Source organism: Prenolepis imparis, unplaced genomic scaffold (genome assembly GCF_030444845.1).
Source record: "Prenolepis imparis isolate NDT839.2.m4 unplaced genomic scaffold, iyPreImpa1.0 SCAF_10, whole genome shotgun sequence".
Lineage (NCBI taxonomy): Eukaryota > Metazoa > Arthropoda > Insecta > Hymenoptera > Formicidae > Prenolepis > Prenolepis imparis.
Window position 1 is genome coordinate 16,429,834 of NW_028141168.1, and position 27,597 is coordinate 16,457,430.

General features: G+C 31.8%; 3 protein-coding genes and 2 long non-coding RNA genes across 7 annotated transcripts in view; 2 read left to right on the forward strand and 3 right to left on the reverse strand.

The window, feature by feature from the left end:
• LOC145942064 (uncharacterized) overlaps nucleotides 1-10,758 on the reverse strand; it is a 73,727-nt gene extending 62,969 nt beyond the window's left edge. Inside the window, exons 1-4 of the long non-coding RNA XR_014426297.1 lie at nucleotides 10,463-10,758; nucleotides 9,580-9,833; nucleotides 9,248-9,477; nucleotides 9,087-9,135 (exon numbers count right to left, since the gene is read on the reverse strand). This is a non-coding gene — a long non-coding RNA (uncharacterized LOC145942064). The remainder of the gene's footprint in view (nucleotides 1-9,086; nucleotides 9,136-9,247; nucleotides 9,478-9,579; nucleotides 9,834-10,462) is intronic.
• On the reverse strand, nucleotides 10,752-14,155 carry LOC145942063 (uncharacterized). Of its 2 annotated transcripts, XR_014426296.1 has the most exons (4): nucleotides 14,089-14,155; nucleotides 12,530-12,599; nucleotides 11,349-11,436; nucleotides 10,752-11,117 (listed from the first exon to the last, which is right to left on the reverse strand). It is a non-coding gene; the product is annotated as an uncharacterized LOC145942063 (long non-coding RNA). The 2 variants fall into 2 exon arrangements; XR_014426295.1 differs by lacking the exon at nucleotides 14,089-14,155 and having other exon boundaries at nucleotides 12,530-13,156.
• Nucleotides 14,156-16,346: 2,191 nt separating this feature from the next.
• LOC145942113 (uncharacterized) lies at nucleotides 16,347-22,123 on the forward strand. Its single transcript, XM_083048599.1, has 6 exons — nucleotides 16,347-16,468; nucleotides 17,446-17,666; nucleotides 18,241-18,496; nucleotides 18,580-18,837; nucleotides 20,685-21,078; nucleotides 22,050-22,123. Exons 2-4 carry the CDS (start codon nucleotides 17,597-17,599, stop codon nucleotides 18,629-18,631), a joined length of 378 nt encoding a protein of 125 aa, XP_082904725.1. The 5' UTR covers nucleotides 16,347-16,468; nucleotides 17,446-17,596; the 3' UTR covers nucleotides 18,632-18,837; nucleotides 20,685-21,078; nucleotides 22,050-22,123.
• A 646-nt stretch (nucleotides 22,124-22,769) lies between these two features.
• On the forward strand, nucleotides 22,770-25,199 carry Ndufb2 (NADH dehydrogenase (ubiquinone) 1 beta subcomplex, 2, 8kDa). 2 transcript variants are annotated; one of them, XM_083048779.1, is made up of 4 exons: nucleotides 22,770-22,949; nucleotides 23,156-23,285; nucleotides 23,380-23,481; nucleotides 25,059-25,199. In XM_083048779.1, the coding sequence occupies exons 1-3, from the start codon at nucleotides 22,849-22,851 to the stop codon at nucleotides 23,467-23,469; spliced, it is 321 nt and encodes a 106-aa protein (XP_082904905.1). In that variant the 5' UTR covers nucleotides 22,770-22,848; the 3' UTR covers nucleotides 23,470-23,481; nucleotides 25,059-25,199. The 2 variants fall into 2 exon arrangements, with proteins under 2 accessions (XP_082904905.1, XP_082904904.1); XM_083048778.1 differs by having other exon boundaries at nucleotides 23,380-23,496; nucleotides 25,059-25,197.
• Nucleotides 23,805-27,372, reverse strand: LOC145942241 (aldehyde dehydrogenase 1A1). Its single transcript, XM_083048777.1, has 9 exons — nucleotides 27,238-27,372; nucleotides 27,060-27,164; nucleotides 25,804-25,905; nucleotides 25,565-25,730; nucleotides 25,012-25,316; nucleotides 24,837-24,939; nucleotides 24,226-24,733; nucleotides 24,074-24,148; nucleotides 23,805-23,987 (listed from the first exon to the last, which is right to left on the reverse strand). Exons 1-9 carry the CDS (start codon nucleotides 27,268-27,270, stop codon nucleotides 23,918-23,920), a joined length of 1,467 nt encoding a protein of 488 aa, XP_082904903.1. The 5' UTR covers nucleotides 27,271-27,372; the 3' UTR covers nucleotides 23,805-23,917.
• Between the last annotated feature and the right edge of the window lie 225 nt (nucleotides 27,373-27,597).

Below are 27,597 nucleotides of genomic sequence, written 5' to 3' on the forward strand. Positions count from 1 at the left end.
ATTTTGTTTCAGGAGACAAATTCGAACACACATTAATAAGACACGTGAAATATTTTTGATTGAGATTAAAATTACTGTCAATGGCAAAAGAAAAAAAACTCATATGAAAAAAAAAATGTGCAGTTAATCGCATTCAAAAAGTATCAAAGTTTCACTGATTAAATTACCTATTTATATAATAAAATTTTATCGATACACTGGCGCCAATATAGTCATCATTAAATTAATTTTAATTATTAAATAAATAATTTATTGCATTTTCATTCAATTGTTTTTTGAAAAACAAAATGCCATTTTTTTCTCTATATAAAATGATGTAAAAAACCTACATTTGCAGAATACATATTTTGAAGTTATTTAAGATAAATTATATTTAATAGAATAATTTCTATGGGTCAGAATTTGCCACTTTCAGATCGTCATAAGATATTTTTTAAAAAATCTCAGCCATCTCTCTCCATTTTAGCCGCCATCACAAAAAGAAAACTAGTTTCTATCAAGGACACAAATCATTCTGATTCACCGTGACACTGGTTTTACTGGCCGCGCAGCAATATAACAGGGAGCGGGATTCGCTCGCCATAATATTTTTAAAAGGATTAAACATTCCAGAAATAATTTACAAATTCTATCACAAAAACATTATTGGATATACGAGCCCTAACGGAATAAAATATTTCGAAGATATAAACGCTTTCAGAATATATCGAAGCGATTTCTATCTACATGCAATTCCATCTTACGTATCTTTCTATTTTGTTTTTTCATTTAGGCTTTTTGTTTTGTCGACAAAGGCTTGTTAACGAAGGCTAGTTTATCCTGCTAACAAAGCTGCCAGATATTTCTTATCACACCAAAGAACTGCCGAAGTATAAAAAAGCCGATTATATACTACGCGAAGAAGTTCTGCACGCACAAAGCCTTAGTGTCGTTATCGCGCGCGGTGAGAATGTCGCATAATTTGAAATTCGTTACGTTTCACGGCTGGTTATAATTACGACTAAGGTGCACAACCATAACCGGCGTCTCACTTATATCTCGTTACGTCGCGCGAGAAAAACGCATCAGCTGATACTTTCTTCGCTCTCTACCTCTAACGCGTCTCTTATTAGCTTACATTAACTTAAATTAAATTACGTTGCTGCGAAAAGTAACGTAATTATAGGAAGTTAGACATCATTAAACTATATGCGATACTATATTCTCCGTTACTTTTTCCTACTGTCCATTGTACGAGAGATATAATCTGTTTAAATTCAACTCTGTATATCTCAAGCTGTATATTAAACAATTTTTTCTCAAAGTAACATGTGTCAACATAATTAATTTATACGCGTAGCCTAGACTCCATCTTTGACTCACACGAATCAAGTCGGTTGCGTTTGAAGTCGGGCAACTTGCTGCAGTTGCTACCGCTCGGAATTTTCAGACGACACAATCGGTGCCGAAGAGAGGAAAGGGGACTAAAGGGAAGACGAATCGGTGGGACGCGTAGGAAGAGAGAATGGCGGTAAAACAGCTAGTCGAGCGGAGAAAAAGAGAAAGAAAGAGAGACTACGGACGAAGAGGACAGGCGGAAGACACAGCGTGGAAGAAGGGATGCGAGGGAAGTCTTAAAAAGCAGCTTGGAAATAAAACTAAAAAAAAAAGGCCGAGAGAGAGCACAGGCGGGTAGTAAAACAGCGAGCGAACGGTCGCTGAGGAGATTCCGCGAGCAGATAATTGTGTAAGTGGACCCTTCACGTCGCGTTGCTTTGATAGATATTGGATACGAAGACAGCCCCGACCAGTTTTTTGATATTCCATTTGCGATGATTGACGAAAAAAAAAAAAAACGTAATACTTCCCAAAGATATAACTTCAATGCATTTTACATGTATAAAATATCTACACGTGATAATTTTAAATTATAGTAATTTAATATTATAATCCCTTTCTGAAAAAGACATGTTTTTGACATTGTGTTGTCGCTTTTCCGCGATGCTGATTGGCTGTCTCGATTCACGTTGTACGTTATATTTATAGCATCGAGCAATTGTCATCGTGAGGATTAGCAGTTTGACGACAGTTTGTCCAAAATAAAATTAAATAAAATAATTATGATATTATAAAATATTATGATAATATTATGATAATAATTATGAAAATATTATAATATTATAATATAAAATATTATGTTTTAAATAATATGTTATTATAATACTTTAAACTCGAATAATATTTTTGACAGTTATCAGCTGATTTCTGTCAAAAAATATTAATCGCGGATAAAGTGTTATAACATATTATATTACTTACGAAATATTATTTTAATTGTAATAATATATTGTAAATAATATATGTTATAATATATACTTATAATATATACTTTATCGGCGATTAATATTTTTTGACAGAAATCAGCTGATAACTGTCAAAAATATTAAATTTAAAGTATTAAAACATATTATTTAAAACATATTATTTTATTTTATTTTATTTTGGACAAACTGTCAAATTGTCAAACTACTAACCCTCGCAATGACAGCCTCTCGATGCTACGAATATAAAGCACAATACAAATCGAGGCAGCTAATCAACATCGCGAAAAAGAGGCAAGAATCGACTTAACATGCCTTTTTTTAGAAAGAGACTAGGATTAGAACAACACAAACTCGCGCTATGCATGCACCATTACTCGATTTTATATAAAAAAGAATGATATTTTTATATAAAGTTTGTTTAAACTTGATTAATATTTTTTGACAGATCAGCTGATTAAAACGTTAATTTGCTAATTAAATTTTAAAATAAAAATATGTTACAAAATTAAAATAATAATGTTATAAATATGTTATAATACTTTAAACTCGAATAATATTTTCTAAGAGAAATCAGCTGATAACTGTCAAAAAATATTAATCGCGAGTTTAAAGTACTATAACATTTTATTTAAAACATTATTATTTTATAATTTTTATTACATACTATTAATTTCAAATTTAATTAACAAATTAACGTATTAATTAGCTCATTTCTATCAAAAAATATTAAATTTAAACAAACTTTATGTAAAAATATTCTTTTTTTATATAAAATCGAGGAATGGCGCGCGCGTAGCGCTTGTGTTGTTCTAGTTATAATATATAATTATTAATATTATAATTATAATATAATATAATTTTTTTTTAATAGTTTTGCTTGCTTTTAAGCGATTTAATACTTCACGTAATTTCGCTCGAGCAGCTCAATTAAAACAAAATTCGATTAACGCTAATCAGCCTCTTTAAATTTTCTTTCTCTATACAAAATAACTAATGTTAAATAATTATTTTATATCATAAACGAACTTTATCGATGGATTAGGTCAAAACGATTAAGCTAAGAACGATAAAAATATCCGAACACGCATATTCGCGCAAATATACATTTGCTAATACCATTTTTGGAAAATCGTAATTAAATCGGCCTCGGTAACTCGCGGTGAACGAAACCAATTATCTCCCATTCATCTCCTGATTAAAGATATAAATCATTCGCAAGGACTTCGCTTCTCTCGATAGCGAAGCAAAGTCGGCACGCGTGATTAATAGCCTCGCTTGCCTCAGCAGGATCGAGGATCTGACGTCGATCCAAGATGGTGAATTACCTAGCAACGCTAATGTCCGTACGCGAACTGCCCGGTATATCGAATATACCGTGCAATGCAGCACGCGGCGACGGTAGCATTTATGGGCATCACCGGCGTGAATATTTATACGGCGACCATTATCGTCTACATAATAACGGGTATAGCGAATGCGGATAAGCGAGGCTCTCTCTCTCTCGAGAACCTGCAGTACGACGAGAGTCTCGGTAAGCCACGTCCTGGGGCCAAATGAAATGCAGGGCCGTAGCAAGAACGATAACAACTGCAACGCGCGAACGCAACGAATTTCGGCTCCTATCCACATTACTTGTGTACTTGATTAATAGTAATTTATTTTTTAATTGAGAATATAGTTTAACGAAATAAAAAGAAAGAAACGATTTTTTAAGTATAATTCGTAATACGTCAAGAGCGTTGTATTAACGAGAAGTCATCGAACACATAATTTATCGGCGTGGAATTTAATACTTAATATCGTGCTGAGTCGGCGACCATTTTTTTCTAAGGCGCTCATGAAAAGGGCCGCATCGGCCCTCCTTCCTCTCTCTCTCTCTCTCTCTCTCTTTTCTTTCCCCGATTGAAATATTGATGACGAAAGCTCACGGAAAGTTAATTCCACGGAAACGCCCATGACTATGGCCGGCCGTGAAACGTCAGAGAGAACGCGGCGGTTGGTATCTGTTCCGAGGAGATATGAAACGCCTATGGTGTACACTAGCCTATAGCCAGGCTCCGGTGCACGATATAAGGCCAAGATCCTAAATCACATTTGACTCCCGTAATGGGATTGCCGAGAAAGCCTAAACCCCAGAGGAATGAAATCTCTCTCTGATAGTAAATCTATACCTCTTTCACGGAGCCCTCCTCCGCGTCACCATCTTTTTTCCAAGACGCCGAAATGCCTCTCACGGTATTCGTTCGCGGTATCCATTTCCAGATGCTCGTGGAATGTGAATCGCATTGGGAGAAAGATTAGGATCGAACAGGAGTGCGTTAGAGAACCTGTTCTGACGTCAAAAGTAAGCCACGCAAATGCGTCCACAAATTTTTCTTTTACACGTGTCGACTTAACAATGGACCTCCTCTCGTAAAATTAGCTCCCTTTTCGGGCAATCGTCGTAATCTTTGCTTGTTGATCTCCCGCGGACTAAAGTAAATCTACTTTGAAAAAAAACTTGTTAACGCGTCGCCGACTAATAAGATCGCGATCTACGATAAAATGTATTGACACACTCAGCTATCTCTACGCGATCACATCGGGTTGTGCCGAAGGAACAATCAACATCACGCAAGTACCACTTGAGATATACGACGAATAACAATTTCGGAGAAAGTGGCAGTTACGAAGGATATTATCGTCCTAGAGAAATTTTATTTACGAAGCTATATTATTTTGATTAAAATAATACTCCCATAATAAACTAATATTTGCATTAAATCAATTTATTTAATAAAGTTTTTAATTTAAAAAGAGCATTGCTTAAGAAGCGAGAGAGAGAGAGAGAGAGAGAGAGAGAGAGAGAGAGAGAGAGAATTTAAAATTTATTTTAGAAAAAAATTATCTTAGTTTGAAGGATATAGTGCATGATATTTAAAAAATGTTACTCAATATTTTATTTTAGTGCGCACCTATGCGTTATAAGTTTCATTCTAAAAAAAAAAAGAGAAACGTCCGTTTTTATGACCCAGAAAAACTTTTCTGCCTGCTTCTTGTAAAATCTTTTCGCACAGAAGCGCGGAAACCGAAATGAAATCAGGATAGAATATAGACTAGCCGGTCATTATATTTCAACGAAAAATATATACAGGGTGTCCGGTAATAGTCGCATCAACCGTCGTGTGCAGGTAGAGCTAGTTAAACCGAGTAGAAAAGTCCTCTACCATTTTGTGATATTCTCAATAATAAGAGAGAAATAAATTAAAGAAAATCAGCCAATTCGCGCGATGATAAGCGTGCGGCGAGAAGAGACAGCCCACTCGGGGGTCCAGAGTTAGCGCTACTCGTATGGAGTTACTGTCTTTTGTAAAGCGCTCCTCCCCGCTTCATCGCGCGCTTAGCAACCGTGTAACATTATACTGTTTCTTTTCGCCGCATGCTTAGTAACGACATAAAACTGGGCTGTCTCTTCTCGCCGTCGTTACGCGAATTGGCCGATCTTTATTAATTAATATCTCTCTTATTATTGAGAATATCGCAAAATGATAGAGGACTTTTCTACTCGGTTTAACTAGCTCTACCTGCACACGACGGTTGATGCGACTATTACCGGACACCCTGTATATGTATATAAGCAGCGAAAACAATCAGAAAATACAACCGAGAAAATCGAGAGCTGAGAAAACGAAGAGGAATAAACGAACACGAAAAAGCATGAAGAGATTGAATGTATGTTTCATTCAGAAACGTCAAAAACTGTCTGATTGTGAGGGAGAAATAAAGATAATTGTTATCGTTCAGAACTGACCATACTGTGTTTTCGCAGACTTATTGTTAGTTGGTCCACCTTCTGGCGCCTTCCATTATTGCTCTGACGATCATCTTTTTTTTCTATTTCATTATGTGAAATTTATTAAACTCAGCATAATCTATTATCTATATATATAATTGTCTCGAAGAAAAAAAAAGATACATCTCAAGTGTTCGCCATAGATGCAAAAATGTATAATTATTTTATAAAAACAAAAAGGAAAAAATCCCCACATCGGACGGACATTGAAGAGCTAGATTTTAATCATGTACACTCACCATAGAGCCGATCTTCGAAAGGGAGAAAAGATACCGAATTCCACAAAACGCGCGGTTATAAAGAAAAAGAGATCTACTTCCCGAAGCTCTTCGAGTTCGTTCGTGAGGCCCCTGGCGTCTCGTTTCACGTGTTAATAAATAGCCGCGTTATTACCGGCAAGCTAATTCCTCAGTCACTCTCTTCATTTAACGAAGCCAATTATGACAGGCATAAATGTAAGCACTTAATAGTTGTGTACACAAACGCACGCGCGCGAAACGCGGCGCCGTGACTCCGCTCGCTCGGTTCTCGACGATCTAATATCGCATTAAGTTCTCGCAAATGTATAACCGGCACAACGTTTGTCAAAGCAATTGTCGCTCGATTATTCGAGAAAAAAAAAACATTTTCCTCCGACACACATTCAATGCACACCGAGACGCGAGACGCACGAATCAGCTGATTGTCAACATCGAGACACATTTGACGTATCGAGCGCAATTATGAGAAAGACTCTATCTAGGGTATCCCTTCCTCTCTCATCCCTCCGAACGTAACAATGTTTTCACGTCGTGGGAGAAAAAAAATTGCCGCGGAATCACTCGATCCGTTTTATGTATCATTCATTCGGCGCTCCCAGGCGCGACTGAAATGCCGCGAGCGGTTCACAGTTAAGCAAGTGCTCGGCTTAATTGCCGCCATGATACTTTTATTGTGCATTAATTCCGTGATTGTCGTTACGAAATCAATTTGCCACGATACTTGAGGCGTCGTAAAGTTATTTAACGTGTATTATAAAAACAACGTGCTTACGTGTTCTCCCACTTTGGAGGCGCGCGTTCTTTCTTATGTCCCTGCTCTCTTCGCTTCTCTTACGCGGTCTCAGTGTGACTCTACACGACGTTGACTCATAAAGATCTATACGCGAAGAAGAGAGTCTCGTCTCGATTTGCCGGCGAATTTTAAGTGTATTTTACCGGCTTTACATAGGTAAATAGGCGTAATACAGAGATTGATAATAAACGTATCGCAGACGCGTCATTAACGAGGTAGAGAAATCATTGTATAAATAATATTCTATTTGTCTGAGTAATCTAGCAAATTTCAATTGTAACAAAGGTATTATGATAAAGAAACGACGCTAGAAGAATAGAAGAGAGAGAAGGGGCACTGTTCTTTCTGTAAATACTTCAATATACCTAATATATAATTTTTCAGAAAACATCTAGAAAATAGATTTTTTCCGTAATCAATTAGCAATTTGTAAGAATCAGTTTCGCGCAATATTTTAAAAATTCCGTAATAGATGATCGTACAAATTGGCAGAAAGCATTAAAGTTACGTAACTTTTCTAAAAAATTTACGGATTATACAAAGATAAACCACGGCATTAAATCAGGGGATCAAAGGCATTTACCTCATCTATTAATATCTTCAATTTATCATGTATGTGTGTATGTGTGTTTTAATATATTCACTCACTCAGTCTGTAGAATAATCCACAAGTTATGGCAAGAGAAGAAGAGAGAACGGAGCAAACATTTTATCAATTTATCACTATAATAATCCTTTTCCCTATTTATGCGTTTCGCGAGCAATTGCAGAAAAAAATTCCGAATAAATCAATAATATAATCGACTAATATTTAAATGCAATGCAGTTAGATGTGCCGCTCGAGAGAAACTGATCGCTCGTCATGGTTGCTGAAACCAGTCGAGTCCTTCGAGATCCGACGGCCGTCGCCAAAGACGACTCGCTCGTTGTTTGCTCAACTGATTATCGCGGTGTACGAACAAATACGCGGTGCATCTTTCAAAGTTATATCGCCGTCGTCTTTCGTATCCGAACCTGCGATGCCGTTTTCTCGGAAATAAAGTGTCAATTCAAAAACCTGTCGCGGCGGGAAAAAGTCAGAGCCTGACTATGTATGATGCGAAAGAACGTTCATAATGTACAGAATCTTTTTCCGTTATATTCTGTTTAAAGTCTCTCAATATATATCTCATCAGTATATTAATAACGATTGCAGTGTATAAAATTTTGTAATGTAAAAAATTATCTCTCTCAAATAATTTAAGTGATATAATTCATAAAAAGAATTTAATTGATTGTGACATGATACGTTATTTAAATGAATGAACATTTATAAAAAATATTAAAAATAATGTGAATATATTGAAAGCAAAATAAAATTGAAAAATATTTGTCACTAAATTGGTTACATAAATTGTAAATATTTTGTCTCTGCAGGTGAAGATAAATTTATAAATGTGTTTTCTTAATAAATATTACAATTTATAAATAGAATATAAAAAAGTTACGATTAATTAACAAACGCTATATTTGCGTTTAATACGTCTCACTAAGCAATGAAGAGAATCGCAGTTACAAAAAATAATCTTTCACTTATGCGAAGATAATAATGCGTATAGACATATGATAATAACATAATATAAAGACATAAATTATTATTATTTCATACACTGCAATATATGTATGATGTAGCAAAGTGAAATAGTTATACAATTCGGTGTAATTTGCAAGATAAATATAAGCAGATATATAAATAATGTTTTTAAATTTAAATTTGTTCATTAAAAAATAAAAGTATATTATATATACTAATATATTTTTATATTTTATATTTAGTTTTTTCTTTAACTTATTTTTATCTTCCTTTTAAACCCCCATTATCGCTGTAGAAATGTTATAAAAAACAATTTCTCACTCACCGATACGTGCAATAGCAGTTGTAGGAGTTATAGTACACAGCACATCGATCTGAAAACAAAATATTTAAATTATGTATATACATGTGTATGTACAGGGTATTTTGAAACGGTCGAATATCTTAATGCAATTTAGAAAAAATGTTTTTAGATATTTTGCATACCTCGTTGTTGCCCGATGCCTCCCTGGGCCTCCTCCTCCTCTCTTGGTCCATGGTAGCACTCGCGAAAACACGAATAATTACGATCGCCCGACACTTTACACGGCACTCCCGACGCGACGCGTGAACCGCACGCGTATTTCGCGTACATTGCGCAATGAGAAAAAACGAAACTATAATCGCCCGATGCCTCCCCGGCCCACCTTCTTCTCCTCTCTTATTACTAATCTTACCTGTAATAACAAATAAAAGACATATATATATATAGATACTTAAACAAATATAACAAAAATTTATGTATTTCTTTAAAAAAATTATATACTTATTTTGCATACCTTATAGTTGTCCCGCTGTCGCCCGATGCCTCCAGGCCTCCTCCTCCTCTCCTGGTCCATGGACACTCGCGAAAACACGAATAATTACGATCGCCCGACACTTTACACGACACTCCCGACGCGACGCGTGAATCGCACGTATATTTCGCGTACATTGCGCAATGAAAAAAAACGATGCGAAAACTCTAATCGCACGAATCACAACGTTCGACACTCGAAAATCTCGCGGTTAAACTCGCGCGCAGCAATGCTACCTGTAACAAATAAAATAGAATAAAATATTACTATTTGAATTTTTATAACATATTATTTTAAAATTTAATTAACAAATTAAAATCTTATTAATATTTTTGGACAGAAATCAGCTGATTAAAGAGTTAATGTGCCAATTAATTTTTAAAATAATATGTTATAAAAATTAAAATGTTTTAAATAATATGACAATTCTTTAAACTCGATTAATATTTTTGACAGTTATCAGCTGATTTTTGTCAAAAAATATTAATCAAGAATAAAGTATTATAACGTATTATTTACAACATATTATTATTTTAATTTTTTACCATATTATTATTTTAAAATTTAATTAGCAAATTACTGCTTTAATCAGCTGATTTGTATGAAAAAATATTAATCGAGTTTAAACGAACTTTATATTACAAATAATTACTGTTATTAGAATTGCTACTCTAACTAAAGAAGAAACTTCGAGTTATGGAGGCTGTTTTTTTTTTTATTACGGCATGAATAAATGCACAAGGTTTTGATGAGATTGTCAAGAATTTGTTTCTCCGCATCGCGACCAATGATGTGTAACTTTGATACGTAAACTACCGCGAATATGTGGTCCTTGATGAATAAAATAAATAATTAATAATCTCACCGGGGGGTCGATGCATCCATCCCGCGATGTTGAAAGATCCGCAACACTTGTCACAAATTACGCGAAATACGTGTTTGGAGAAACGTCTCACGACAAACACTCGAACTCGCGAAGCGACGAACACGGATTTTAAATAATCGCGGATGCCCGACCGCGTAATCCAATGGGTAGATCGAGACGTTCGTTCGTCGCTAGATTCGACACTTCCGGCTCGTCACACCCGCAGGTATCCGCGATACCTATCATAAATTACGCGAAATACGTGTTTGGAGAAACGTCTCACGACAAACACTCGAACTCGCGAAGCGACGAACACGGATTTTAAATAATCGCGGATGCCCGACCGCGTAATCCAATGGGTAGATCGAGACGTTCGTTCGTCGCTAAATTCGACACTTCCGGCTCGTCACACCCGCAGGTATCCGCGATACCTATCATAAATTACGCGAAATACGTGTTTGGAGAAACGTCTCACGACAAACACTCGAACTCGCGAAGCAACGAACGCCGATTTTAAATAATCGCGAGATGCCCGACCGCGTAATCCAATGGGTAGATCGAGACGTTCGTTCGTTGCTAGATTCGACACTTCCGGCTCGTCACACGTGATGTCCGAAGATACCACTTATCTCCGACTGCACTCGCCACTCGACATCTGCAATGTTAAAAATTATATGAGACATCAGACTATGCGAAACATACAACACGAATTTTTCTGATACTAATATGACAAAAGCGCGAAATCGAACACAAGGCAACTGAGAGGCATTTACTCCAGCAATAATTAACATCTTGCGCACCGATATGCTTCGGTGGTGTAAATATTGTCTTATACCGAATTATCGTTGGTCACGAAATCGAAAAATACATATTCTAAGTTACTTACTTCGCGCTGCGAAAAGCGAAAAGAGATTGCATGTGTCCATAATCGGCGAAATCGGCGAAATTGGATGGAATGTTTCTCCTTGTATTTTCTGAAACAAAGTACAAATGCAAATATTAAATGAATAATTCATTACTTCATATAATTCTAAAAAATTTTTAAAAATTTTTATGTAATATATTTTTAATATGTTATACTCGCCTGATTAATATGATAAGAATATGTTTTTAACAAAAGTTTGAAAAAAGACAAAATGTTTATGAACGTGAAATATTAATATATCCGCTAAAACTGAGGTATAAATGACGAGATTTTAATGTCTATAACATATTTTTATTTTAAAATTTAATTAGCAAGTTAACGCTTTAATCAGCTGATTTCTGTCAGAAAATATTAATCGAGTTTAAATAAACTTTAATTATTTTTTTTTAAATATCATTCTTTTTAACATAAAACCGAAAGATAGCGCGCACTTGTGTTGTCTAGTAGGAGAAAAAAAACACCCACATAAAGACTTGCCCTCTAGTGAGAATTCTCATAATCAATGAGAGAGATATGTTGGAAAAGAAGTTCTCCAAAATAATTTTCAGTCGGTATAACAGAATGCTCAGAATATAGTTATCTCCTGTGGTAAACGATTATTTGCAGTGTAAATTTCAACAGTCTTTAGGCTGCGGTCAAGAATGCGCTACAAATGTTCCGAAACATCATTCTATCTTTATTCTTCTGGAATGTAGAACAAAGATAGAATGATGTTTCAAAGCATTCGTAGTGCATTCTCGACCGCAGCCATAATCGTCTTAATATTTTTGCCAAATTAGATATCGAATTAAATATATTGATATAAAATCGAGTTGCCTTTCTATTAATTAGATACAATTTTCTAAATACCATGGATATAATTAACAAGAACACAAATATATACTATGATGTTGCAAATAAATATATGAAAGAAAGAAAATATTTCAACAGCAAGCAACACATATTTCGGAGATTAAATGGAAAAATTTTATATAAATATTCATTTATATATCTCATTGTCAATTTTAGCGGATATATTAATATTTCACGTGCATAAACATTTTGTCTTTTTTCAAACTTTTGTTACAAACATATTCTTATCATATTAATCAGGCGAGTATAACATAATGAAAATATATTACATAAAAAAAAAATTCACTCACCGGCACCGGTCTTTTATACCCCGCCATCTTACTCCGCCTTAGTCCTCGATCCTTCGTCGATGATGAGAATCTGGATTCGACGAAGATCTCATCACTCATTCGCGAAATACTCAGAATTTCGAAATTCCGATCACGCACGACGCGAGAGACATGTATTTATGCGTAATAGGACGATCGCCCGATGCTTTCTTCGACTCTCCTGCCGAGATTTTCTTCGCCGCTCCTGATACTTGAGTGGGATACTTATCTTCGCCGCCATCTTACTCAAACGCTTCGACGACGAATTAATCTGGCGAAATGCTCACTTGGCGAAAAGTTCGGTTCGTAGTTTCGGTTCGTAGATTCAGTTCCGATCACGACGCGATCATATGACGCGAAATATTCATGTATTCATGTATAAAATACGACGATCGCACCCGATACTTTTTTCGACACTCCCGACGCTTGTATATTTTTCTACCCGGAGTGTAAATGCTCGCGAAATTCTTGCACCGCCGACGCGATGTCCCACGAAATACTTGCGGACGATTCGATACTCATTGTCAGTCGTAGTAACTCGAAACCGTATTACGGATATACGACACGCGACAAGTAAATGATGGCAGGACACGATTAATTTGATACCGATGCTCGCAACGGCCCGAACACGATTAGACTTGCTTCGTCGCGACGTCACGATTGCCGCTCTTTTTCTAACAAGACAGTAATGACCATAAACAAGCGCGACATGTAGACTAGACAATGTATTTTTGATTCCGATAGAGCGCGCGTCCAATCACGCGACTCCGAATTATGGGAATTTAATATGGCTATCGTAAATTACTTTAATGCTAGTTTCTAATATTAAATATATTGCAACATTAATATATATGTATATATATATATATATATATATATATATATATTATTCGTCTAATATAATATTTCATATACATATATATATATATATTAGATACTTGATTAATTTCTTTACGCATTTATGTAAAAATTTGTCTGGATGAGTCCTCTTTTAGAACAAACGGAACAGATTTTTTATCTCCTGAATAATCAATGAAATAATTCGAAGCATTTGTAATGACAATTGGAATGTATATACCTTTTATTTGCATGCCATGCAAATTATTTATTGTGTATTTAATGAAGTAATCAAATACTCTCCGCGTTCTTGTTTCTATAACTTTAGAAGCATATTAGATTTATATAACTTTACATAACTTTAGAGCACTAGAACATAGATATTGTCAATGCATAACGCAATGTACAGCAATGTTGTTTATTTTAGACGTATACATGCATATACTAAACCGCCTACCAAAAATCGAACTTGTTAATTAATCTAATATATATATATATATATATATATATAGAATATACATAAAAATATGCTAATACATTAACGCGAATATTAAACGCGAAAATCCTAACCTAATTTTCATTTTTAATTATCAGCAAATGCATTATAATATTCATTAGCTAATTGATTTATCATTTTCGTAATAATATTATATATATAGAAGGCCGAAAAATCTGTCAATATATATATATATGAATATACATACGCATGTGTAAGTGTTGAGAAGAGAATCGCGACATCGCGACACGTGTGGACTTGTCGCGACTATGTGGGAGAAGGGAGTAAAGTGGGGGAAGTGGACGCTGTTCGTTGCATCGTTGCACGCGAGAAGGAGTGCTTGAGAAGTGGGAGGGAAAGAAAGAGAGAGCGATAGCTCGGCCTCCCGGGCCACCCAGCCGCTTTGTTTAGATTTACAATACACAGTAGTGCGAATACGATACCGATCCATTTAGGAATGTGGCGACATAAAATATTACATCGAACACGGTAATTTTTGCGATAAATGAGATCACAGAGAAACAAAATAGGTATGCAAATCTTTTCAAATTATTTTCGCATGTCGTTATATAGCTAACTTCTCACATATCTGACTCGAAAGACAGAGTATACATTTTTCAGATAAATCGCATTTTCTACGATCGTTTCTTTCGTTTACGATTCATATACGCATTATATGTTTACGAACACTTGCAAGTGTGATAATGTTAATAATATCATGAACGGAGATATAAATACGGTTAACGATATGAAGGCAAAGAGCCGGTCGTTATATTACAGGTTAGTTAACGTATACATATAATTGATTGATTAATTGGTGTTACAGTTTTATTTCAATATATTTTATTTTTTTATTATATAGCTATACATATATGTATATACATATATATGATATGTGAATGTATATATTTCCTTCTTTTATTTTGATACATATACTCTATATATGTATATACATATATATATATATACACATATATGTATATATAGTAATATGGAAAGATACATATGTATGTACATGCACAGTTTTTTCTCGGAGAAAAATTGTATTGTTAGTATCTGCTGAGAATACTCTATGAGATATTATCATATATAAAATTTTATAAACCGAAAATATCAAGCTTACTCGGATACGGATTTATACGATTTTTTATAGAATATATAGTTGCTTATCTTCGACAATTACAGACGGTTTGCTTAATATTGAAGAATACCAATGACGAAAAATTCTCGTTCGTATATAATTATAGCAGTTACGAAAGGAAGTATTTTCTTCTTTTTTTTTTGCAGACACGAGCGAGCCACTTAACGAGGAACAAGACCGACGTGATCCTTCAGGCGATATCTTTAAATTCGTGTAATGGGTTTACACGCATTGTATATTTTATGATGCAATGATTGGCGGTTAGTGTGAGCGAACGATTTCTTAACTTTCTAAGGATCCTCCTGCGAGCGATAATTCTAGTCCTCGTTATCTTAACAAAGTGTAAGTTAACGCGCGTAAGAAAATTAGAACGTCGTAGATTTAGTACACAAACGCTCCCGTCTGCTTCAGATTTATAGCCGACGTGTACTTATATACAACCCGAGATTTAAAACTATTAAATATTTAAAAAAAATATTTTTATACCTAATAAATCGAAAAGGAAAATATAAATCTAAATTTATCACTTTATACATTTATTTATACAAAAATAATTTTATTCTACTGTGCAATATTTTGTAATAGATTTACTGAACAATTTGCTCAATTTTTAGCGCGAAATTATTGAGGAAAAATATCATTATAACATCAGAACATATAACTTTCGAATTTTCTCAGATATTTTTTGTTCTTGCATTTTTTGTAATTAAATTTTAGAAATGTTATAATTGATAAATTGTGCAATTTTATTTGCACACGCACATGCCTAATTCATTAATTAATTTTTTTTGTAAAAACAAAACGGTGTGCCATTGATATAAAATTAAATAATGACTTATTAATCTCTTAAAAGTTACCGGATTTTTTTACCATACATTAACAAAAAGATCTTTTGCGAAAGAAAAACAAATTATATAAACATATAGAGATTACTGTTGCTATACATAATTTATGTAATCTCAGACAAATAGAATAGAGAATAGAAAAATAGAATAGATTCTTTGATGAATGTATCATTAATTTTTGTTTACATTAAGCAAAAAAAAAATATTAAACAGATTACTTGTCACAAATTCTTTTTTTTTATAGCAAATAAATTTAAAATAAAAGTACTGTTAATGATACAAGTGAAATAGCCAGACATATTTTTTGTTCGGGCTTTTAGGATTAATAAATATAACAATATTGTGATATATTATATCGAGTAGTTTGAAAAAAAGAGAATAATAACATTTTTATCACTCTTCTAAATAGATTGCCAAAACCAATTGGCGAGTCAGCAGCTGCTACCGCATCGAAAGTACCGGCGGCCAACGACTTCCTCGCTATACTTTCACGGAAGACATATTAGAGGACTTCATTGCGAAGGAGGAAATAAATTCTACGGTCGTTACCAAGGAAACAGGGCATGTGGCACGTTTTTATTGACAAGTAAAAGAAACCGTGCGTAAGTTTCTGACATGGGATACGTTTAAGCGATAACTAGCTATTGCTAGCGATATTCATTGCCTCTGTTTTCAATTTTTATCCCTAACATATATTAAAGATTTGCAAATATTGGATGATTGCAAAAGTTCGTGCCCGATTTGAAGTTATTACCACCATCTATGCAAATCGGGCACGAACTTTTGCAATCATCCAATATTTCATTCTTTCCCGATTAAGCTGGCAAGATTAAAAGATTTCATATACATCGAAGATAATAAACAATACATTACTATTTATGATTAATGACGTATCTTGAATAATGGAAACAAGTATAGAATGTTAGTGAAATACTTAAACACGTTTTACATATCCACTCTTGAACCAATTTATAATTTTTTCTTTAGTAAAAAAATAAAAATATATGTGTCGAGATATTAATCATTATATTACAACCAATTAAAGATAAAAGTATCTTCGCAAATCAAGCTTTAAAAATAAAAATTAATAATGTAAAATCTTAAGATTTGCATTTAGTTTCGAATCAATTTTAATGCAATATAGTATTATATTTTAAGATTTAGTATTTTACTAAGATGCTTGTTGGAAATTAGAAAATTATATTGAAATAAAAAGATTGTATTGAATTTATAAATAATCGCGATTCTAAATTGATGAAAGAGTACACCTGGTAAAGTTCATTTAAACATTTTAATAACAATAATTTATACACTCAAGACACATATAGATATACATGTAATTTTATGTATTGCAATGAAAATTATTGATATGTGAAATGCATAAAAATCTAAAATTATCGCGATTATACAAATACATATATCGAAAGAACATAATAAATTATTCCATATTCACACTATTAACTTTTCCATTATATAAAAAAATTTAGGAGCACATGAATGCATAGGATATAAAAATTTCAAATATAATAGTATTCTTTAAACATTTTTCCTGATCTTTTTGATCATGAAAGATTTTTAGTTATAGAAAAGAAGGAGCAAGGAGTTGAACGCATTGGAGGTTGTAATATTTACAGGCGCAATAAAAGTGCGCTTTTAGCAACCCATTCATCGAAACCTTCTGTTGGTGGAACACGACGTCGCGGAACTTGGGCCATACAATAACGCCAAATATGCGTGAAAAGAATGCGATTCGGAGATGTTCGGTCCACATCAGTTTTACTGCTTTTTTAGCAGTTTCAGGTGCACTCATTTCTTTTTATCTTCTATTTTTAGTCTGGATTATTTTATCATATGACTTTGTAGCTATGTGGCAATCACATGGTGATTAAAAAAATAGGAAATATTTTTTTATAAATATATTAACAGGGCGAAAAGTAATGTAATCGCATTTCTAGATTAAAGTATTCGTTAGAAATCGGAAAATTATAATTTTGCAATTACAATACTTTTCTTATTGTGTATATTGTAGAAAAAGTTAAATATTATAATGATTTCATCTTTTATCAACCTTTCAAATAATCTAATATTTATTGTATTAATGAAACATATTGAAAATTGTATTGATAATTTTATATAGCATTTCTTTAAATCTTCACAACTAATTATAATGGCAAATTTGAAGATATTTTTGTTTAGGAAGTAGATAAATATAGGTAATAGATAACTAGATAACGAAAAAGTAGATTGCATAAAGAAAAAAGTATAAAATTATATTTTAAATGCAATATTTGTTACTATGTTATGGTTGAAGTGTGTCGCCATTTTAGAAGTACTTTCCCACGTAGCGGTGGTTAATTTATCGGATTTTCTTCAGCCGCATCCCTCGTACGCCCATGGAACAAAATGGCCGACCGAGTATCCATGGAAACACTCTCTCGTGGAACATATTCGTGGCAAGAAGGGATGAACGAAATTGCGTGCGCGCCACGTCAACCAAGGAGGGGTGGCCCCCAGGATGACGAGGGATACGAGCTGACATATTTCTCGTATCTCCCATCGAACGAGCCATCTAATCTACAGGCCCCGTTTCTTCGCCATGGGGACGACGATGACGATGAGACCGTTATTATGTGCTCGAGAATTTGCAATCTAATGCAGTTTACGTGGTCGTAAAAGGGGTGCGACTTAGTCCGTTCTTTTTCTTAATCTACAGGGAGCGTATACGGAAACCGCCAAATGGTCTCGTAAACGTGGATCATCAATAAATTTTCTTTCTCTAAACGAAAGTTACCGCGATGGTATAAACACTGGTCGAAGTGGCGACGCTAAAATTATGAATTAACAATCGGATGATGCGCTGACACGTCTGGTTAATATGCACATAGCTAATCGTGGGATACTTGCTGTTTATGACCGACATACCAATTAAATCATATACAGAGAATCATCTACAGAGAATAGATTTAATGATGTAAGTATATCTATACGCGAATTCAAAAAAGAAAATTGAAGCAATAATAATAAATCAATAAAACATGAATAAATATAGTCTAATTATAAAACAGTAATTTTTTCAGAAGATTTATTTCTACAAATATGATTGTTAATTTAGTTTTTAATAAAAACAAGAATAAAAAGTAGTCTAATTATAAAACTGTAATTTTTTCAGAAGATTTTCTACAAATTTTGTATTTTTCTCCGAAAAAAAAAAGTTATATATACATCAATCAAAATTATAATATATACATTATAACATATGCATATATGACAAAAAACTAAAATATAGCATGTTAATGTTTTATATATATAGCTATTATTATACAATTTGATTTATATAGAAATAAAGCTATTGGGCTTTATAGAAATATTTTAATCCTCTCACTTAGATTTCTGCCAACTCTGCAAAAATATAATTATCACTAGTAATATTAAATGTATTTCTATGCCTATTCTATATAACATTTAATTATATCTTTTTAATTACATTATTCGATAAATACGATTAAATTAATGCATTAATTTGCACTTGTTATATATACACTGAAATAATGAAAGGTTGAAACAGATGAAAACATTTACTATCTTTTTTAAAAACTAAATTAACAATCATAATATGTTATAATATTAAATAAGTTATTTATTTGTTGATTAATTTCAAAATTATTACGCAATATATTATTTCGAAACATATATTGCAATATATAAAATATATGTATAAGCAATAACTATCTTATTTTATACTCTTTTTTTTTTTGCTCATTTTAAACAGAATTTACTTTGTAATGAAATTTAATCTAAGCTGAGTTGTAAAAGTATATGTTAAAAATTGCAAAGTTTTTTTATCATGCATTTGGTATTTGTTAAAAGAAAAATATGCATGTTTATTTTTACAGTGATCTAGTTGATTTGATCTATATAAGAAAGACAGTATAATGACTTGTATTGTCACTTTTGCTAAAAAAATCAACACACTTCCAATTTGTTAAAGACTATTATTAACAATTGATCTTATAGAGAAATAAAATCTATTGTGTGTATATATAAAATCAAAAAGGATTGATATATAAGCAATATTTTATATCAGTATTAGTTTTAAATTGGAATTTTTAAAATCTTTTCTTGAAATTGTAATTATACTTAGTAGAAGTTGTAATATATTATAATTTCTTATAATATATATGTTTTCTTAAAGATATTATATTTATAGCAACTTTGCAATTTTTAACATACATTTTTAACTCAGCTTAAATTAAATTTCATTACAAAGTAAAGTTTGTTTAAAGTAAGCAAAAAAAAGATACAAATATATTATAAATAATAGTTTATAAATAAATTTATTTAAACTACTTTTTTAATGTTTTACAATTATTTAAGTTTTGTTAAATAATGTATAATATATGAGTATACAAAAATCACAATAACTAAGAATAATAAAAATGATATATTGCGTAATATAAATGATATTGTTACAGTGTTTTATAGTTATATTTAAGATTTGACTAAAATAATGACGTTTGTTTTTCACGTTAATTGTATACGCGTCGATCATATTTATGGCAGTAAATGTGTTAAAAGTAATATATGTGATAAAAACAGAAACAATTATATATTTGTGACAGCTAACGTAAATATACATATTGATGATACTGATAATAATATTATATGATATATAATATTATAGAGGAGAAAAAATGTATTATTATAAAATGTTATTTTATCTTTGTTTTTTTCTACTAAAAAAAGGCGTTAATATTTTATTGATTTAAATTTTTATACTGTTTTACTTCATGTATTTTTTCAAAGACAATTTTGTTCCAGGTTACATGGGTGTTTCGTATCTACGGTTAAGAGGTCGTTCGCCGGAGAAAGATACTGGACGGCGGCCTCTATAAAATATATTAGATACGACCGGGGGCCACATGTTATGGCCAAAGCGCCAATGCGGGATAAGTCTCGGGAGGGTTGCTACCTCGGGAACCAAATGCCTTGCTGCAGCTTGTAAAAGCGTCCCTGCTTGGCCAATAGCAACGAGCCGCGAGGCTCCCCTAATATAGAAGGGCGCCCCTTTTGCTTCCCAAGTTTCAGTAGTACCGCGGATAATGGCGAACATTCCGCGGCTGATATACTTCTACGACTTCCATCGACTTGTGTTGTTAAGCTGTCATAAATTAATCTCATAAAAGGACAGGACAAAATGGAAAAAGGCAGCCAGGTAGTTTTTTTACTTAAATACGTTACACCTTGAAGATATAATCTTATTTCTAATAAAATGTATACATACTATCTTGCAAAAATTGTATTTCAAAATAAAAAAATACAGACGCGCTGTATCCTTCGCTTTTCACGATTTCGATTTATGACATATACATTTATTAGTAAACAAGTACACTAATCAGTAATAAGTATAATTTTATTATTGCATGATTGCAAACTAATTTACATTACAATAATGAACGTTTAGATATTCCTGATAAAAGCTTGATGTGTATCTCGATATTTTCTCTTAAAAACAAATATACAATATATTTTTTGATAATACTCGGATAATAGCAAGTTAAATTAAGATAACAATAGTAAAATAGGTAATAAAAGAAATTTTTTCTTTCCAAATTATGTTAAATATTGTATATACATCAAAGAGAAACGTTACATTATGAAGGATATAAATCATAAATATATAATATAATTAAATGTGACAATAATTGCTAACTAAACCATTAGATGGTTCTTTTTTGTATCAAATAAACCTCTAAGTAATTGTTTGTTAAACTAAAGTAATATTATAATGTGTAAATTATAAATATATGAGATAATTAAAAATGTGACAACATAATGATTGCTAACTAAATTATTAGATTTTATTAGATTAATTCTGTTTTTGTACTAAATAAATGTCAAAGTATTTATTAAATTAATATATTTCGAGTACAAGAAAGTTATAATGTGATTTTCAGATATAAAATCGGTAAAAACTTTCCATTTATACGCGATGTGATATTTTCATTGCGACAAGCACTTTACGAGACATTTTTGACAGTTTTCCGCGGGCAAAATTTAAACAATAACATACAATAGTGAAAATTTCAAAGCGATTTGAATGCGCGCGATTCAATATGTAGCGAACAATTCTTTAATGTAATAATTTTATCATGATTTCTAATAAAACAATTTTTTTATATTTAGGGAGAATTTCCGTATCCAGATACATCCAAATGGATTAGATGAAGAATTAGGTATAGCCAGAGGATTATAGAGCCTGCTCGTACATTGATAGTTTTTCAAGTGTGTTATATGAAGGTAAAATTTTATTATATTTAAAATAAGAGTTTACAAAATTTCAGTGCTTATAATAGAATAAAATTATAATATATTAATAATAAAAATATGAACGACCGCAATTGGAAATGTCAAATCAAAGAGCGATATTACAACTCTATAATTTTAAATAATTATCGTTATTATGTCGCCTCTTGTGTATTAAAACTAGATACATAAGGTGCGACATAATAACGATAATTATTTAAAATTTAAAGAAAAAATTTTATAAATAAATTGTTTTGTGAACAATTGATTTAATATGCAATTGACTGAGATATTGAAAATAATATAATATATTGCTTTTTAATCGATTTTGAATTAATGCAAATTCTGATTATAGTAATTCCCTTTTATTCTATGTGTGAGATAAAATTCAAAAATTGATTTATATATTTATTTTATTTCATAATTATCGAAGAGAATTTAATAATATAAAACAATGAAATTGCACTTTGGACAAATTCTAATTGTATCAATTGTTAGCAGCAATTGAAAAATTTCATTTTTATATTTAACAATTAGATGTATACATATATGTATCTCTTGTCCACATACACATACAAATTTATTCTACTCTAACTTAACCTGTCTTACGTCATGCGCAGTGCGCAGTGCAAGTTGCAGTTTACTGTGGAGGATCTGTTACGAGTAACGATTTTTCGCAATGATTACTTCACGAGGATTGAATTTATTAGGAATTGCCTATAGAAGTAGCCAAAACAAAATTCCTGCAACGAATTTACGGTCCGTCAGATTCGGTCACGAGTAAGTAAAATATTATGTAACTCTATATGTGTTATAGGTTAGGTCTCAGTCTTTATTATTATTAGTGTTAGAACGTGTTAAATAAAAGTAAATGTACGGAGTAAATGTATTTCGATGTGTTCACATATAATTTTGATGCAGAAAAAGTTTCTTATAAACTCTTTTTTGCAATATTATAATTTACTAATATATTGTTCTTTTATCAGTCATTATCAAGGATCATATCGTGAGATCCCACCAGTCGAAAAGAAATGGGTATATGCAGCTGAAGCTGTTGGAGGCTTTATGTGGTGGTGGGTATTATGGCATTTCTGGCATGACTTCGGTCACATTGTTGTAAGTATCTAACAATTTCAAATATCTATCACTTTTGTACAATTCTAATATTCATATTATTATTCTCTAATGTAACAATTCTTTTTATGTTTAGGGGGAATTTCCGTATCCAGATACATCCAAATGGACAGATGAACAATTAGGTGTACCGCCAGATGATTATATAGAGCCTGCTCGTATATAGATAGTTTTTCAAGTATGTTATATGAAGGTAAAATACTTATCTTTATATTTAAAATAAGAGATTGCATAATTTCAATGCTTATATAATAGAATAAAACTATAATATATTAATAGAAATATGAAACATTATTTTGTTTGTTTCATCTTTTTTGCAATCCTATGTTAGATACTTTTTTAAATTGCTAATACCAATTAAAATAATCATATTTTTTCAAATAATTTAATATTTTTTTTTATTTAATATTTAATATTTTTTAATATTTTTTCAAGAATTTTTTCAAATATGATTATTTTTTCATATTGATATTATGTAAAAGATAAAAATTACTACATATATTATTTGTATATATATATATCATTGTACTTTATTAGAAATCTCTGTTATAAAAGGGTTATTTAAATCAAAAAAAGATACAGTAAACATTAAGACACATTGTATATTGTGGATATTAATTATTTTTTGTAACTTTGATGGAAATAGTTTTAATCTCCAGATATTCTTTCAAGCCCTCTTCACCCCTAAAAATATATATTAATAATTAATAACATATAAATTTAATTACATAATATTTAGCTCCAATCTAGCTTAATTAACTATTACTTACAATTCACGTCCCACGCCAGATTGTTTAAATCCACCAAACGGTGTTTGCGGTGTGATAGCATCGTAACAATTTACCCTGAGAATTATGATTTCAGTATACATATTTATTTATCTCCGTACAGCAAAGTATGTTTTATAAAATTGTTTACTTACCAAACACTGCCTGCTTCTACGGCTTGAGCAAATTCCAAAGCTTTATTAATATCTTTAGTAATTACACCAGCAGCAAGACCATAGTTGGTGCGATTGGCACGTTCAATTACTTCATCCATGGTATCAAATTTCAAAATTGCTTGAACGGGGCCAAAAATTTCCTCTTTGGCAATTCGCATATCGTCGGTTACGTTCGAGAAAACTGTAGGCTGTACGAAGTAACCGGTTTTACCCTCGCGATTTCCACCAACTTCCACAACAGCGCCCTGCTGTTTGCCCGAACTGATTAGGCCCATAATTTTGTCCAGCGAAGCTTGGTCGATCTGCGGGCCTTGATCCGTTTTAGAGTCGAATGGATCCCCTACTTTTTTAGCAAGAGCCAGCTGCTTAGCGTGCTTTATAAATTCGTCATATATTTTAGAGTGCACAAATGTTCGCGATCCTGCGCAACAGTTTTGTCCATGATTGAGAAATATAGCATTATGCGCGATTTCCGCAGCCTCTTTCACTATAAATTAATAACATTATATAATAATAAGATATTAATATCGCGATGGAAATTAAAATATAGTAATAATCAATTATTAAATGTATTATTTATAACAACGTACCATCAACATCATCAAATATAACGAGTGGGCTTTTGCCACCTAATTCAAGGCTGACACGTTTAAGATTACTTTTAGCAGCAGCTGCCATTATGGCATGTCCGACCTATAGAAATAAAATATAATTGTATTAATTATTGTATATTATTGCATAAAATATTTATTTAAATGTGATTACCTCAGTGGATCCAGTAAACGCAACTTTACAAATTTCTGAATGCTCAGCAATAGCTGCACCAGCGGTTGGACCGTAACCTGGAATGACATTTACAACACCTGCTGGAAATCCTGCCTCCTTAGCAAGAGCGGCTGCGTAAAGTGCGGTCAAAGGCGTTTGTTCTGCTGGTTTTAAGACTAAAGTGCATCCAGTTGCCAATGCAGGACCCCATTTCCAACTTATCATCATGAAAGGATAATTCCAAGGGATGATTTGTCCTACAACGCCGATTGGCTCTCTTCGCGTCATTGTAACATTGGTATCACCTAGTCAAGTAATAAATACAATTATTTACTGGTATTTAATTTATAATTTATATATCTCTATGAATATACTAAAAAATTACTGGTATACGCGAATTTAATAAGATACAATTTATTTGATTTAATAACTCTTGATTAGTAATCTATTTATATAATATTATACATTACATTTACAAATTCAGATTATATTATCTTTTACAAGTAATCTCATACAGAAACGTAACAATATTCATAAATTTCCAAAAATATACCTGTTGGAATAGTGCTTCCCTGTATCTTATCACACCAGCCTGCGTAATAACGAAGAAAAGCAATACTTGCTTTTATATCATCTACAGCATTTGCATACGTTTTGCCATTATCAAGAGTTTCAAGAGTAGCAATGTAATCTAGATCGCGCGCGATGAGATCTGCCAACTATTTTATTAATTTTTGTTAATTTATTCAGACTGTAACTAGTGTTTGGTATATTTCATACGGTATAATTTACCTTGTGCATGAGTTGTCCACGAATATATGGATTCATTTGACGCCATTTCGAATTTCTGTCAAAAGCTCGTTTAGCAGCATCTACTGCTTTATCTACATCGGCCTAAAAAAATTTATTTTTTAAATTATAACTGATTAGTCTTTGTCTTATTTAAATTAGTGTTTGCTATAATTTAGCGACACACATAATTAATTAGATACAACTTAATTTTAATGTCATGTGCATCAATACATTGTGAAAATATAAATCTAGTAATTTGATATTTTAGAATTAGATAAGGAATTACAGTTATTAATCATATACAGCTGATATTTACAATATATTTATCTATTGTCTCTTTAATCAATCTTTAGTGATATAAGTGACTTTCATCTATTGAATATGATGTGTAAACAAAAGATTATTATATCAATATCTTCTTCTAAAAACATTCTAAAGATTATTAAAGTTCTTTAATATCAAAATCTATATCTGCTAAAAGACGTAAACATGTCAGGAATTTTTAAAAATGCATAATTTTTTGTGTGAGGCACAGTGAAATATATATGGAAATGGAAAAAAATTAGTAGAGATGTTATATTGTTTGATAGAAATATATTCTGTACATATCCTGTGGATATTTTTTTGTAGAAAAAGTTAAAAATTTGAGAATGAAGATAAAGAATGAAGATAAATGATAAGATAATATCTTTTTCACCACACGCAATAAATAGAACCAAACAAGTAATTTCTTATCAAACGACGAGTTCTATTTTTCGAATATTTATATTCATGAAGCATTTTTTATTTAAAGTTTAGGATTCCTATAAAATTGTAAATTCTTTTTTGACATTTAAATTTTGACAAGTTTGTTTATTGACCTATGTCCATTTAACATTTTTTATTCCGAGATTTTTAAAATCCCTTTGAATTCTAAAACTTTTTTGAAATCATGAAAAAAACAAACAGGAAAATCTAATGAATCTCCAAGTGCAAAAATTAATAAAGCATCTAATTTTGTGTAATTCTTTTCTGATGTTGCATTAAATCGTTACTTTTTTTTATATTGAATAGATGTGGAATAAAGGTTTCGAATATTAACTTAGATTTTTTATTAAGACTTTGTTAAGATTTTATTAAGATTATTCTGAAATAAAAAGTATAGCACGGAAATTTTCTAATTCGCCATCTGCGGGTTTTTGTAAAATTTTATTTGTGTTTTCCAAGACTAAATACTGTAAAATTTTTATAATATATATGATATTACACAATTTTACCTTATCTCCTTCAGAAATTTCTGCGATGACTTTACCATCAACGGGATTTATTGTGGGAAATTTACGGCCGCTCACAGCATCCACAAATTCATTGTTAATGAAAAGCTACAAATATATTTATACGAAAAATATAATAATCGCTACATATTTTATGAAATTATACAAAATATCAACTTACTTGAGTATATTTAATTTTCACTTGTTTTGTCATTTTCTTCTCTGCAATAGTAAAAGCTATGTCTATACTCGACGACAGTTACCGAATAATTGTGAGAAATGGATAATGTTTGTTTAAATAGTCGCTCGTAATATCGTTATCAGTTGATTATTTCTTAACGTGTGATAAGATTTGCTGTAAAAGCTCTAATTACTCGCGGGAAGATGCCTCTCTTATATCATATTTTCCGTCCTTCTTGGATATATGATTAGTATGAAACTGGCAAAGAACATTGCATTACTAAATCGGTATATTCCATTAATATTGATGGCATAAAAATTAAAATGTTAATAGACATAATATATACATATACATAATAAA